This window comes from Zeus faber (assembly GCF_960531495.2).
Source record: "Zeus faber genome assembly, chromosome: 8".
Lineage (NCBI taxonomy): Eukaryota > Metazoa > Chordata > Actinopteri > Zeiformes > Zeidae > Zeus > Zeus faber.
This window is the reverse complement of record NC_137195.1, coordinates 1,487,125-1,501,176: the sequence shown is the minus strand read 5'-3', so window position 1 is coordinate 1,501,176 and position 14,052 is coordinate 1,487,125. Positions and strand designations below refer to the sequence as shown.

The following is a 14,052-nucleotide window of genomic DNA, read 5'->3' as shown; positions in this document are numbered from 1 at the left end:
GTCAAGGAGAGCGCTACGCATCAGCCACTGTTATCACCAGACGAGCCTTTGGTGGTGGTGGTGGTACAGTGTGGGCAGGTGTGTCTGGTCAATACAGAACTGCCCTACACTTTGTGAATGGTGCAGTGACAAGCCCATACTACCTGAATGACATCATTCATCCAGTCATTGTGCCCCTGCATGAACAACACAGGCCTCATTTCATCTTCATGGACGACAGCGCTCCAGCTCATGGAGGTGGCATCATTAGGGAACGGCTGCTGGAGACTGGGGAACCTCAAATGGAGTGGCCTGCACTTTCTCCAGACCTGAATCCCATTGAAAACCTGTGGGATCAGCTGAGTGGCTGTGTAGAGGCTCCTAACTCTGTACCCTAGAACCTCAATGACCTGAGGGCCCCCTTCAAGAAGAGTGGGGGGCCAAGGCCTCAGCAGACAATAACGACTTGTGAACAGCATGAGACGTGGTTGTCAAGCTGTAACTGATGCTCAAGGTCACATGACAAGTTATTGAGACGTTGACATTTGTTGTTGTGGTAAACCCACCACGGTTGTTGGCTTTTGTTTCAACACATTGTTTGAGATGAGGAAATCACCATTGTATCTTCTACTTAAATGCTCTACTTTCATCATATCACTGGAGCGTCAACTTTTTACATTTTCCATAAATTTCACCCGAAAGCCGAATATCCCAAACTTTTTGTGAGTTGTGTGTGTGTGTGTATATAGTATATACTGTGTATATATAATGTATATAATATATACAACTCTTGGTACCGACTGTATACTGTATATAGTCAGTATTATATACAGTATACTGTATAAAATCGTTACTATATACAGTATACTGTATATAATCGGTAGTATATACAGTATACTGTACATAATCGGTACTGAGAGTTGTTGCGATATCTTCATTTCACCAACAGATGGTGATGTTCATTCTGTCAAATGAAGTGTTGAGTACTGAACCCGTTTACAACACAGTGTTCTGGTCAACAGTCATGTACGGGAAGCCTATAGGGGACTGCTCTGGAGCCCACGGGGGACTGTACGGAAGCCCATAGGGGACTATAGTAAAAGCATCATCATTTTCCACATGTATGTGTTATTTGAGGGAACATTACAATGAAAATGCAATTATCTATTTCTATGCCTGTAGAAATTGGTTCCTCTGTGTGTTGTTCCGCAGTTTTCGGGCAGCCAAACTTCAGGAGGATATTGGTAGAAGCTCCCTGTTGGCAATTTGATTCTTCCAGACACATGTGACAAACTGCAAAAGTGCACGAGTGCAGAGGTAGCCCCCCTGTTTAAAGATCTTTGAAGGGATGCTGTCAGGGTCAGAGACTTTACTGAACATTGAACCTCTTCAAAAGTTGGCGGTAGGTCGAGGTCTTGGATGGTGAGGCGGACAGGTGGTTCATCTAAGACTGAGGGGTCTTTTGGAGGGGGCTGATTCATTAGGGTTTCAAAATGTTCTGCCCAGCTTTTTGTGATGAGCTTCTCGTACTTTGAAAGTTGTACTGTCATCAGACTTCAAGGCTGAGACAGAGCAGTTTATTGGGCTGCATCATTTGTTGTGCATATAGTTTTAATCTGAATGGGATTCTATTTAATTTGCCTTCGATGTCCACCACTCATTCTACAGGGCATGCAATTTTGACTGCACCTCTCTCCTAGATGCTTGCCATTTTTCCGGAGTACAGCTGATGTAGGGTTGTTGAGTACAGCATTGTGCTATGTGCATGCCTTTGCGTGATCTAGATATTGTGCCTGTGTTGTCATTAAACCGGTCCCGGTGCTTTCTGCTCTTGTGGCCGATGCATTGGGATGCTGCCTCATGAAGCCTTGGAGAGACGGAAGACCATTTTCCATCAATGGAATCATCTGTGCTCAGGAGAGACTCTATCTTCCACGTTGTCAGCCAGTAAGTGTCGGAGATTGTTCCGGACCAGTGACACTCCTAGCCAGGTGCAGTCAAGCCTCTTCTTTCCTGACCCCTGGAGACGGGTGGCGGGCGTATTTTCACCTGGAGCCTGGTCACGATGAGCCGGGGGAGAGTCCAGCATTCAGCACCCCTCATTCCACGAATTAGTAAGACGTCTTTTATATCAGAGCCCCTCACAAATTTTTAGTGTTATGGTGGAATTACATTTGGATTTGTAATACAGTCCCCCTATAGCAGTGGTTCTCAAACTTTTTTTTAGTCATCCACTCTAAGTTCTTTTTCAGTTGAGTACACTGGCATTGGGCAGAAAAACATAGAATGAACATAAATGATGTTGCAGTGTGTATGTGCGTCTCATTTGTTTATTTACATTATGAACTTAAACTTATATATAACCAATAGTTTTAAAGCTATTTTATCTTGTTTTCGGAGTACCCCTTGTAGTACCCCTGCACTACCCCTAGAGGTACGCATAGCCCCCTTCGAGAAACACTGCCCTCCAGGCTTCCATACAAATCAGCTGCTTCCTCTGTTCGTTTGTGCGGCTCACGTGACCTGCCGCGCCGCCTCCCGGAGCCTCCAGACCGGTCGGCGCAGTCTCCGTCCCCGGCCGAGCAGCCCCGTCCCCGGCCGAGCAGCCCCGTCCCCGGCCGAGCAGCTCCGTCATGCGGATCGCCCACCTGCTGACAGCTCGGCTCCCGGTCCTGCGCGCCATGCAGCGGAGCTACGGCCTCGACGTCTCCGCTGCGCTGCTTCGGACCCGCGGCTACGTGGACGGACAGTGGATCTCCGCAGCCTCCGACTTCCCGGTGCTAGACCCCGCCACCGGAGAGGAGGTCGCCCGGGTGAGCGACTGCGGACCCGGGGAGGCCATGCGAGCTGTGGACGCTGCGCACCGGGCCTTCCATGGGTGGAAGCAGCGCACTGGCAAGGTGGGAATAATGTGGTTTAATGTGGTATAATGCAGAATAATGTCGAATAATGTAGTTTAATGTAGTTTAATGTAGTTTAATGTGGAATAATATAGTATAATGTTGTTTAATCTGTACCAGTGGTTCCCAAAATGTTTGGACTCACGGCCCAATTGAAAAGTGTTGGCGGCCATATCCGACCAGAAGTTCTACTTGTCTTGGTGTTCGGTGCAAACATTAAACATAAATGTAAAACAATAAGTAAAATATTGGTGAAATATACTGTATTAGAATATGTCAAATAAGGCTGTTTTTTTTTTTTGTTTTTTTTTAAATAAAGCTGTACAGTTTGTGCAGGAATGTGCAAATGCTCAGTATAAAGTGTAACAGTGTGTGCAATGTTCACGGATAAAGTCCAGAAAATGAGGAATGTGCGTTAATGTAACGCATTGACGTAGAGTACTTATTCAGTACTTATTGGTTGAAGGCGTAGTGGAGGAGGGGCCTGGTTGATGAGGCCAGTTGCCTACAGGAAGAAGCTGTTGTGTTGTTGAGACGAGAGGTTTTGTTCTTGTTGGAGCAGCCTCCTGCTCACACCAGAGGGAAGAGGTTCACACAGCTTGTGTCCGGGGAGGGAGGGGTCAGCCACCATCTTACCTGCACGCCTCAGGGTCCTGGAGGCCTACAGGTCCTGGAGGCCTACAGGTGCTGGAGGCCTACAGGTCCTGGAGAGATGGTAGATTGCAGCCAATCACCTTCTCAGCAGAGCCAATGACACGCTGCAGTCTGTCCTTGTCCTTGGTGGTTGCAGTAGCATACCAGATGGTGATGGAGGAGGTGAGCACGGATTCAATGATAGAGGTGTAGAAGTGCACCATCATCATCTCTGGCGGTTGAACTTCCTCAGCTGCCGCAGGAAGTACGTCCTCTGCTGGGCTTTCTTCAAGATTCAAGATTCAAGATTCAAGATTTTTTATTTGTCACATACATATACATACTTTCATACATATATGCAGTGAAATGTAATGCAACGCACCCGGTGATAGCACACAAGAAGTCCTAGGGAAAAAATAAAAAATAAAATAAAAAGTAGAAAATTCCTTTCTAATAGACCGACTAACTGACTCCTAAAACGTAATACAGTAAGTGGAATACTTATAGAATAAGATAAGAATATATAGAATAAAATACAATAAAAATGAATTGAAATAGAATGGAATAGATAGAAGGAATATGCCTATGTATATACAGATATGTGCATTTGTGGCATTTGCTGCAGGACGCCACAGAGTCGACTGGGGAGTCACACAGGGTGATGGGGGTGAGTGGGGCTGCGTTCTTTATGAAGTCCACAACCATCTCCACTGTCTTTACAGCGTTGAGCTCCAGGTTGTTCTGGTTGCACCTAGTCACCAGATGGTCAAGCTCCCAGGACTCATCCCCACCAGAGATGAGCCCAATGAGGGTGGTGTCGTCTGCAAATTTCAGGAACTTGACAGACTGGTGGCTGGAGGTGCAGCTGTTGGTGTACAGGGAGCAGAGCAGAGGAGAAAGAATGCAGCCTTGAGGGGAATCGGTGCTGGTAGTCCTGGAGTCAGACGTGTTTTCCCAGTTTCATGTGCTGCTTCCTGTCAGACAGGAAGTCCATGATCCACCTGCCGGTGGAGTCAGTCAGGCTCAGCTGGGAGAGCTTGTCCTACAGAAGTGCGGGGATGATTGTGTTAAAGGCGGAGCTGAAATCCACAAACGGGATCCTTGCGTACATTCCTGAGGAGTCCAGGTGCTGGAGGATGAAGTGAAGGGCCAAGTTTACTGCATCGTCTACAGACCTGTTGGTCAGGTCGCAGCACCAGGCGCCAGCCATCAGGACTCCAGCTCAGCCGACAGGGGGGCCAACCACGCCCCCACACCGACCCGCCAGCGACCACCCCGGAAAACCCCAGTGCTCGGTATTCATGTGCGGAGGCATGGTGGAGGTTGACCTCTGTAAGCATTGTGATGAATAATGGGGATTATAAGTCGCCAGAAGTGTTTGTAGATCTCCACTGTGTAGCCGTCTGATCCAGGTGATTCATTGTTGTGCATAGAGAAGAGAGCTTTCCTGAGTTCAAGAGGAAGTGGTTGATCTAGTGTGTAGCCTGCTCTGTTAAAGTTTAAGGAGGTCAATATCATCAAGGAATGAGTGAATGTTTGATATATATTAGATTCATTATCCGAGTAATAAAGCTTATTATAAAAGTCTCTAAATATGTTATTGATGTCTTGTGGGGTGTATGTTACCCTACCCTGTGGCTCTTTGATGGCTGTAATAAGTGTTTTTTCTCTATCGTGTTTCAATTGATTGGCAAGAAATTTACCAGATTTGTCAATGAATTCCAAATAATTTGCTCTTGTTTGTTGCATGAGCAATTGTGTCTTTTGATGGATGATATTTTCAAGTTGAGATGTAATTGTCCGGATCTCATTTTGGATCTGCTCACTAATGTTGTTTAATGTAGAATAATGTACAATTATGAAGTTTAATGTAGAAAAATGTAGTTTAATGTATAATAATATAGAATTATATCGTTTAAAGTAGAATGTAGAATAATGTAAAATAATTGTAGCTGACCTGTCTGGTGTCGCACAGAGAATCAACGCAAATGTGCATTTTCATTTTTATGTTTCAGGAGCGCGGCGCCATCTTGAGGCGGTGGTTCGAGCTGATGGTGCAGAACAAGGATGAGCTGGCGACGCTCATCACGGTGGAGTGTGTGAGTGTAGTGCTTTACACCATCTGCATCACTGCACCTTAGTTCAAATGATCCATGTACAACTACGTCAACATGTTGTACAACTCCACATGAAGCTCTCATCCACACCTTTTTAAAGAACATTTACTGTCATTCTGTTCACCAACTTTATTTCACTTCCTCTTTTGTTTAATGGCTGAATTAATTTACCTGTCTGTCTGCCTGTCCCTCCCTGTCTCTCTCTTTCTCTCTCTCAATGTCCGTCTTGCCGGTGTTTCTCTCTCTCTCCGTTTCTCTCTCCACATCTGTCTCTCTCTCTCCCTCTCTCTCTCCCTGCCCGTCTCTCTCTCTGTCTCGCTGCCTGTCTGTCTCTCAGGGAAAGCCTCTGGCGGAGGCTGCGGGGGAGGTTTCGTACTCGGCCTCTTTCCTCGAGTGGTTTTCCGAGGAGGCTCGTCGGACGTACGGCGACGTGGTCCCCTCCCCCGGCCGCGACCGCAGGATTCTCCTCCTGAAGCAGCCGGTGGGCGTGGCCTCGCTCATCACGCCGGTCAGCAGCCAATCGAGACGCCGCACACCTCTCACCCCGTTCACACGTCCAGGGCGTCTGCAGGCCCTAAGACTAGAGATGGAGGGTCAATTCCAAAAGAGTCGAGGAAAAAGAGGACAGTTAATTTGTTTTAAGCCTGTTTAGATGTGATTCCTTTGGTCTTATCCGTCTCACCAGTGGGTGGAGAGTGGAATAATAATATAATATTAGAATAATATAATAATACTAACGTCCGGTGGTCGGCTGGACCCAGGGCAACTATGGAGTGCAGAGATGGCAGCAGTTTGGTGCTATTTTCTGGATAATAATCTGCTATGATATTATTATTATTATTATTAATAATAATAATAATAATCATAATTGTAAAAATAATTATAATAATAATAATAATAATAATAATAATAAACAAATTGCTGATGTGGAAGCGTCTTCTGATTTTTCACCTGGTAGAAAAAAAAAAGAATGCACAAAAAGAAAGCCCGAAGCGAGTTTCATATAATGAAATAGTTTTGTTATCCAACAAATATTATATATATTTAGAATCGATTCCATCGTCCCTCGCCCCATCCGTCCCTCCTTCAAATGTCTGATGTCGTGTCCAAACGATGTGAATATTTGTGAAAACGTCATATTTTCCGGTGTTTTGGCTCTATCCGCACCAAAACGATGTTTCAGGAACTAGAGAAAAAGCTTTTGGAAAACTCCTTCCAGGGCGGAGACTTTTACATTCACTTTTACATTTACAGTCACTCTCTGACCTGAAGGGAATGCTTCTTGTCACAGTTTCTAGAATCACCTGGCCCTGTTTGTTTGATGCTGACCCCTCTGTTCCAAATATACAGAACTTACCTGCACAGAACAGAGATGATTTGCACCTAAGCGCTGGGCGGAGTCCAAGAATACTGATGTTTTGCTAATGACCTCTGACGACCTCTGACCTTCTCATCCCCCCCCCAGTGGAACTTCCCCAGCGCCATGATCACCAGGAAGGCGGCGGCGGCGCTGGCGGCCGGCTGCACCGTGGTGGTGAAACCGGCGGAGGACACGCCCCTGTCGGCGCTGGCGCTGGCCGAGGTCGGAGCGCCGCTACCTCCCAAAATAAAACACTGAACTCAAAACACACGAGGAAACACAGTTTATCATGAAGATCAAATACATACAAACCTTTAAAATGACACAAGGACACACCCAGTCAGCAAGTACACAAAGGATCCAAACCCAATATGTGGCATTTCATCCATAGGACCAACTAGTTACTAGTTCTTATACTTTAGTTACTAGTTGCTATTCAAACAGTAACTAGTACTAGTCAAAATGTATTAGTACTTATTTATTAGATACTAGTAACTTCCAATTGTATTAGTAACCCGTTTAGTTGTACTAGTCAAAATGTATTAGTACTTATATATTCGTTACTAGTAACTTCCAATTGTTACTTGTAACTATTACAGTGTTACTAGTCGCTAATATACAAGTACTAGTGCTTGTATATTAGGTATTTATTAGCTAAGTAATATTTTTAATTTTTACTCGTAATGTCTTAAATTAAACTGAACTTATCAACGAGATGTTTCGTCTCCTCATCTCTCATGGCGAGTAAAACATACATCGTTACTGGTTAAACAAATTGTGTTACTGGAGAAGGCACCAGTCACTAATGAATAAGTACTAGTACTCAACTAATAGTGAGTAGTAACACTGCAATAGTTACTAGTAACAATTGGAGAGAATTTAATATTAATATTTAATACCTGAAACAATTAGCCAACGGGGTGTGTGTGTGTGTGTGTGTGTGTGTGTGTGTGTGTGTGTGTAGCTGGCTGCCCAGGCCGGGGTCCCAGCGGGGGTGTTCAACGTGGTCCCCTGCTCCAAGGAGAAGACCCCCTCGGTGGGGGAGGTTCTGTGCACGGACCCCCTGGTGCAGAAGATCTCCTTCACTGGCTCCACGGCCACGGGGAAGGTCAGTGAGGGCCCCTCATCTGCATCTCTTCCTGGTTCTCACAGAGAACGTACTATTTCACTCTGAGCCAGAGTAGAAACAGAAAAACGATGTGGCGTGAAGGTGCATTTAGGCAGAATAACCATGAGAAGCGGTGGAATTTAAATGGTGTTGGAGAGTTGTTTATACTTTTATATTTTTAAGGTTTTGTTGTGGCCGCTGTAAAGTTTATCTTCACTGTGTGTGTGTGTGTGTGTGTGTGTGTGTGTGTGTGTGTGTGTGTGTGTGTGTGTGTGTGTGTGTGTGTGTGTATCTCAAAATGATTTCATCAGATTTTGATCTTTTTGTTCAATTGTTCCACGGTCATAGGTTTCCAACCCAAATTTAAGGGGAGTTTTAACCCAGCGTTGGAAGAAACAGGATGTGAATTGGGTGATTTTCCCTCCAACACACTGAGGAAAATGATTTTTGTTGTTGTTATTCGTTCTTTTGTCGCTGCTCAGGTCCTGCTCAAACTCGCGGCCGACACGGTCAAGAGGGTTTCCATGGAGCTGGGAGGCCACGCCCCCTTCATCGTGTTCGACAGCGCCGACGTGGACCGGGCCGTGGCCAGCGCCATGGCATCCAAGTTCAGGAACTCCGGGCAGGTGAGGAGCGAGGGCGGCCGCGGGTCCCTCCGGGGGGGCGGACCACGCCCTGGGTTGTTGTGCGATGGAACTCGGCTACAAAAAGGTTTTGTCCAGGAAGTGACATCGCTCTCCGCTTCCTGTAGACGTGCGTGTGCGGCAACCGCTTTCTGGTCCAGAGCGGGATCCATGACTGTTTCGTGGAGAAGCTGGCGGTCGCCATGGACAAGGAGCTCCGCCTGGGGCACGGGCTGGATCCCACAACCACACAGGGTCCGCTGATCAACGCCCGGGCCGTGGAGAAGGTACCGGACCAGTGAGACCAGTAGAACCAGTGAGACCAGTAGAACCAGTCAAGCTCTGGACTCAGGCCTGTGCAGGCATGTACTCTGCGTGTACTATGTACTCTCCGTGTGCAGGTGGAGAAGCAGGTGTTGGATGCTGTGGCCCGTGGAGCCCGGGTGGTGCGTGGCGGGCGGCGGCTGCAGGGCTCCTTCATGGAGCCCACCCTGCTGGAGGGCGTTACCATGGAGATGCTGTGCACCCAGGAGGAGACCTTTGGCCCTGTACTGCCAGTTATCAGGTACTGCTCCTACCTAGTACTACTACTATTAATACTACACCTATGACTACTACTCCTACCTAGTACTACTACTATAGTACTACACCTACTACTTCTTCTGTGAGTACTACACCTACTACTACTATTGCTAGTACACAGTGCTGACTGGGACAACTTGGACAGTGAGACGTGTTTAGTTGTTTTTTCGACTCCAACCGATGGATTGAAAATGAAACCATCACTTTGAGATGAAGTTCAGACTTTAAACTCGACTTTCACATTATTTACATCATGTCGGCTGATGCTTTGGAGTGAATCGTCCTTTTCCCACCAGTCGTCCCCTGTTTTAGGCGGTCGGCAGTAATGGGACTTATTCCTATACGTTTTCACCTCCAGCAACATGTGATGGAGCAGCTCCTTCACTCCACCCCTGCACCACAGGTCTTGTACTCGCGGGTTCTGCCCGGTCGACCGTGGCACAGCAGGGGCCCCGTCCCTCCCGTGGGCAGAGAGGCCCCCGCGACCACTCCGTCCACTGGGCCCCACCGCGCTGTGCGGGGGTATTCAATCCCAAATTGTGGATGTAAACTTTCAAATTCCTTATGGTCAGGTCACTACCATCCACCCACCCCCCCTCATATAATAATAATAATAATAATACTTGTTATTATAATACTACTACTACTACTGCTACTAATAATAATAATAATAATAATAATACTTATTATACTACTACTACTACTACTACTACTACTACTACTACTAATAAGAATAAGAATAAGAATAATACTTATTATTATAATACTGCTACTACTAAATATAATAATATTACTAATAATAATAATAATAATAACTACTGCAACTACTTCTAATTATATTACTAATAATACTAATAATACTAATAAATACTACTACTACTAATAATAATATTACTAATAACTCTTCTAATAATAAAAACTACTACTACTAATAATAGTACTAATAATACTACTACTACTAATAATAATACTTATTATTATACTGCTACTGCTGCTACTAATAATAATATTACTAATAATAATAAATACTACTACTAATAATAATATTACTAATAATACTAATAATAAATACTACTACTACTACTAATAATAATATTACTAATAATACTACTAATAATAAAAGCTGCTACTACTACTAATAATAGTAATAATACTACTACTACTACTACTAATAATAATAAAATTACTAATAATAATAATAAAAACTACTACTACTAATAATAATATTATTACTACTACTACTACTACTAATAGTTATTATTATAATACTTCTGCTACTGCTGCTACTAATAATAATATTACTAATAATAAAAAGTACTACTACTAATAATAATATTACTACTACTACTACTACTACTACTACTAATAATAATAATATTACTTATAATACTAATAATAAAAGCTGCTACTACTACTAATAATAGTACTACTACAACTACTACTACTACTACTACTACTACTACTACTACTACTACTAATAATAATAATAATAATATTACTAATAATAATAATAAAAACTACTACTAATAATGATAATATTACTACTACTACTACTACTACTACTACTACTACTACTACTACTACTACTAATAATAATAATAATATTACTAATAATAAAAAGTACTACTACTAATAATAATATTACTACTATTAATAATAATAATAATAATATTACTAATAATAAAAAGTACTACTACTACTACTACTACTACTACTACTAATAATAATAATATTACTAATAATAAAAAGTACTACTACTACTACTACTAATAATATTACTACTACTAATAATAATAATAATAGTAATAATAATAATAATAATAATATTACTATTAATAAAAAGTACTACTACTACTACTACTACTACTAATTGTCATCTAATAAAAGGATCATTCTCTTTACTCTGGGCAGGTTTGACAGTGAGGAGGAGGCGCTGGCCATCGCCAACGCGTCGGCGGTCGGCCTGGCAGGTGAGGAAGAGCAACAACTTAAATAAAATATATTTTAAGTGAACATTCTTTTTTGAAAGTACCTTTTAGATGTGAAGTGGCAGAAAAGAGACTTTGCACCCATCGGTCAGTTCCTGGGTAATGTTTAATTTCTTTTACGACAACAGATGTTCAAATATTAACTCATGTTTCATACGGAGTGAGAACACAGCCGGTCCAGCCGGACCTGGGCCTCTGCTGGAAGATGAACCACGTGGTGAGCGTGTGGTGCCACCTTCCAGAGCTAAGATGAGACCTTAGAGCAGAAAACCTCTCTAAAAATACTTTAAAACCTTTTGTTTTTTGGGCGTTTTTTATTTATTTGGAAAAGCATGAATTTCACATTATTTCAGCATCAGTGACATTGCACGGACAGCGTCGTACACAAATGTACAAACTAAACAGCTGCAGGGAACGGTCCACGTCCATCATTTTGGATCCATACTGTTCCAATTTTTCCAATTTCTTGTGAGTTCAACAAGAGAATGATAGAATAGAACAATAGAATAGGGGGAGCTCTCAATATCCCTTTTAAAGCTTCATACGTTGGTTTAAAGTTGGATCCAAAGTCATGACGTTAGCTTCTCACGTCGTCTTCTCAGCTGAACTGTCCTTAAAGGTCAGTGAAAGCCTCAGCTTTCAGGAGCTGTTGGAAGTTACTGATTCTGGGCTATTTTGGCTCAAAAAGTTGAATATTTTGGAGCCGTCGTCAAAAGCTTCCACAAAGTGGGGGCACACCTGTCGAGGTGCAGTCGCTCCTCTGGACACGTCCTGTGTGTTGGGGCTGGAAAGCTGTGGTAGCACAGCGAAATGTTGCCATAACAACCTGCAATGACATGAAGTGTGCGGCGGTGCTTGAACACTTAATATCAAGCACCTATGATGCGACAGATCGTTGTCAGGGCTGCGGCTGAGAGCTCCTTCCAGACTCCAACTCCATCAGGGACCTCAGGTCACGTACTTATTACTAATTATAATAATAATAATACATTTTATTTTTATAGTGTTTTCCAAGGTATTCAAAGAGCCTTTAATCAAATAAACACAAAGGCACAAAGTAAATACAATACATTAAAACAAGATTACAGGAAAAAGTGGCGGCAAAATAACAAGTCGGAAGCAAAGTGGGAATTTCAGATGTTTCAGAGTGAGACGATAAAACACAGTAGTCCCAAAATATGAAAAAATAAGTAACCAACGGCTCAAGTAAGTAGAGATCAAGAAAGGTGGTAAAGTAATAGTAAGTAGTGATGAGCTGCTTGGATTGAGTTTGCGGTGCAGCTCGTTGGACATGGTTTAAAGCCCCCGCTTCCTCTCGCAGGATACTTCTTCTCCCAGGACCCGGGGCAGCTGTGGCGGGTGGCCGAGGCCCTGGAGGTGGGCATGGTGGGCGTCAACGAAGGCCTGTTGTCCTGCCCCGAGGGCCTGTTCGGGGGCGTCAAGCAGTCGGGCCAAGGGCGCGAGGGCTCCAAGTACGGCATCGACGAGTACCTGGAAGTGAAGTACGTGTGCTGGGGGGGGCTGGGGCCCTGAGTGACCCCGGTGTTTGAGGCATAGATCCATGGTGTTAATGCTCCCGTGGGATTTGATCTACCAGCCTAATTTGATGTGTTTATATTTAGGGGGAAATGAACTTTGTTCAAGGTTTTTAGAAGCTCAAGTCAGTGATTGTAAAAACATCGACTCGTTCTCGTCAGATTGTGACTGATCCACGATGTGTCTGTGTGTCTGTGTGTCTGAGTGTCTCACTCCGCCTCAAGTCATTGTCGCCTCTGAGCAACACTTGTGCCAATCAATAAATATATCAAAACCATGCTGTTAATGATTACTAGAGTATTTGTATATTGAGCAAAGCCTTGTCTTTACAGTTCCAAACGACCTTTTGCTAAATGCTGAAAATGTTTCTTTGTTGTTGTGCACGAGGAAGACTTGGTGTCAAAACAAAGTCTATATTTTTTATTGGAAGATGTTAAAACAAGTCAAATCATTTTCAGTGTCTTGTTGATATGTTACCTACAGTACTGTGACTTATTAGTAGTAGTACTAATACTACAGCAATACTACAGTACTGTGACTTATTAGTAGTAGTACTAATACTACAGTACTACAGTACTGTGACTATTATTAGTAATAGTAGTACGAACACTACCGTAGTATCAGCACTGTTCCTGGGTAAGATGAGTATTTTCATGTCTCTGTGTCCAGTCACTGTTTATTATGGTTGTAAATAAGATAAAAACCAGTGTAGTTTTTAAAGCTGCTGCACCATCAACAGACTGTAATACTTGGTGTAATACTTTGAATACTTAGATATCATGTATAATAATATAATAATATATATAATATAATATATATATGAATATATAATATATTAATATATTAATTGATATAATATTAGATATAAGACAGATATCCGTCTTTGGACAATTGTTCCTGATTGTTTTGTGTTGTCGTTATGAGTTTGATAATGACACAGAATCCTGGAAAATTAAAGAGAATTTTCATGTTTGATATCGTTTCTCTGAAATTAATATGATTTAACTTTATGTGATGCACCGTTTCGTCAGCACATTTTATATGAATAAACATTTACACTTTTTATTTATTCAAATAATAATCTGCAAAAACCATCCGACAGCCTTCTCATTGCACCGTTTAAATTCTCCCAAAAAGTTATGGCTGATGGGATGTTTAAAAAATACTACAAATAAAAAGAGAACTACCATCATTTACCCACAAACTTTGTGAAAAACTTGACATCG

General features: G+C 42.9%; 1 protein-coding gene across 1 annotated transcript; it reads left to right on the top strand.

The window, feature by feature from the left end:
* The first annotated feature begins 2,502 nt into the window (after positions 1–2,502).
* On the top strand, positions 2,503–13,801 carry aldh5a1 (aldehyde dehydrogenase 5 family, member A1 (succinate-semialdehyde dehydrogenase)). The gene is made up of 10 exons (XM_080005087.1): positions 2,503–2,879; positions 5,528–5,611; positions 5,967–6,137; positions 7,095–7,211; positions 7,954–8,097; positions 8,580–8,723; positions 8,849–9,007; positions 9,122–9,285; positions 11,214–11,272; positions 12,612–13,801. The coding sequence occupies exons 1-10, from the start codon at positions 2,613–2,615 to the stop codon at positions 12,821–12,823; spliced, it is 1,521 nt and encodes a 506-aa protein (XP_079861213.1). The 5' UTR covers positions 2,503–2,612; the 3' UTR covers positions 12,824–13,801.
* The last annotated feature ends 251 nt before the right edge of the window (positions 13,802–14,052 follow it).

Coding starts and splice junctions, on each gene's coding strand:
- aldh5a1 (XM_080005087.1), top strand. CDS start 2,613: ATGCGGATCGCCCACCTGCTGACAGCTCGGCTCCCGGTCCTGCGCGCC. Junction 8,098..8,579: donor GCTCCACGGCCACGGGGAAG/GTCAGTGAGGGC, acceptor GTCGCTGCTCAG/GTCCTGCTCAAACTCGCGGC. Junction 9,008..9,121: donor ACGCCCGGGCCGTGGAGAAG/GTACCGGACCAG, acceptor CTCCGTGTGCAG/GTGGAGAAGCAGGTGTTGGA.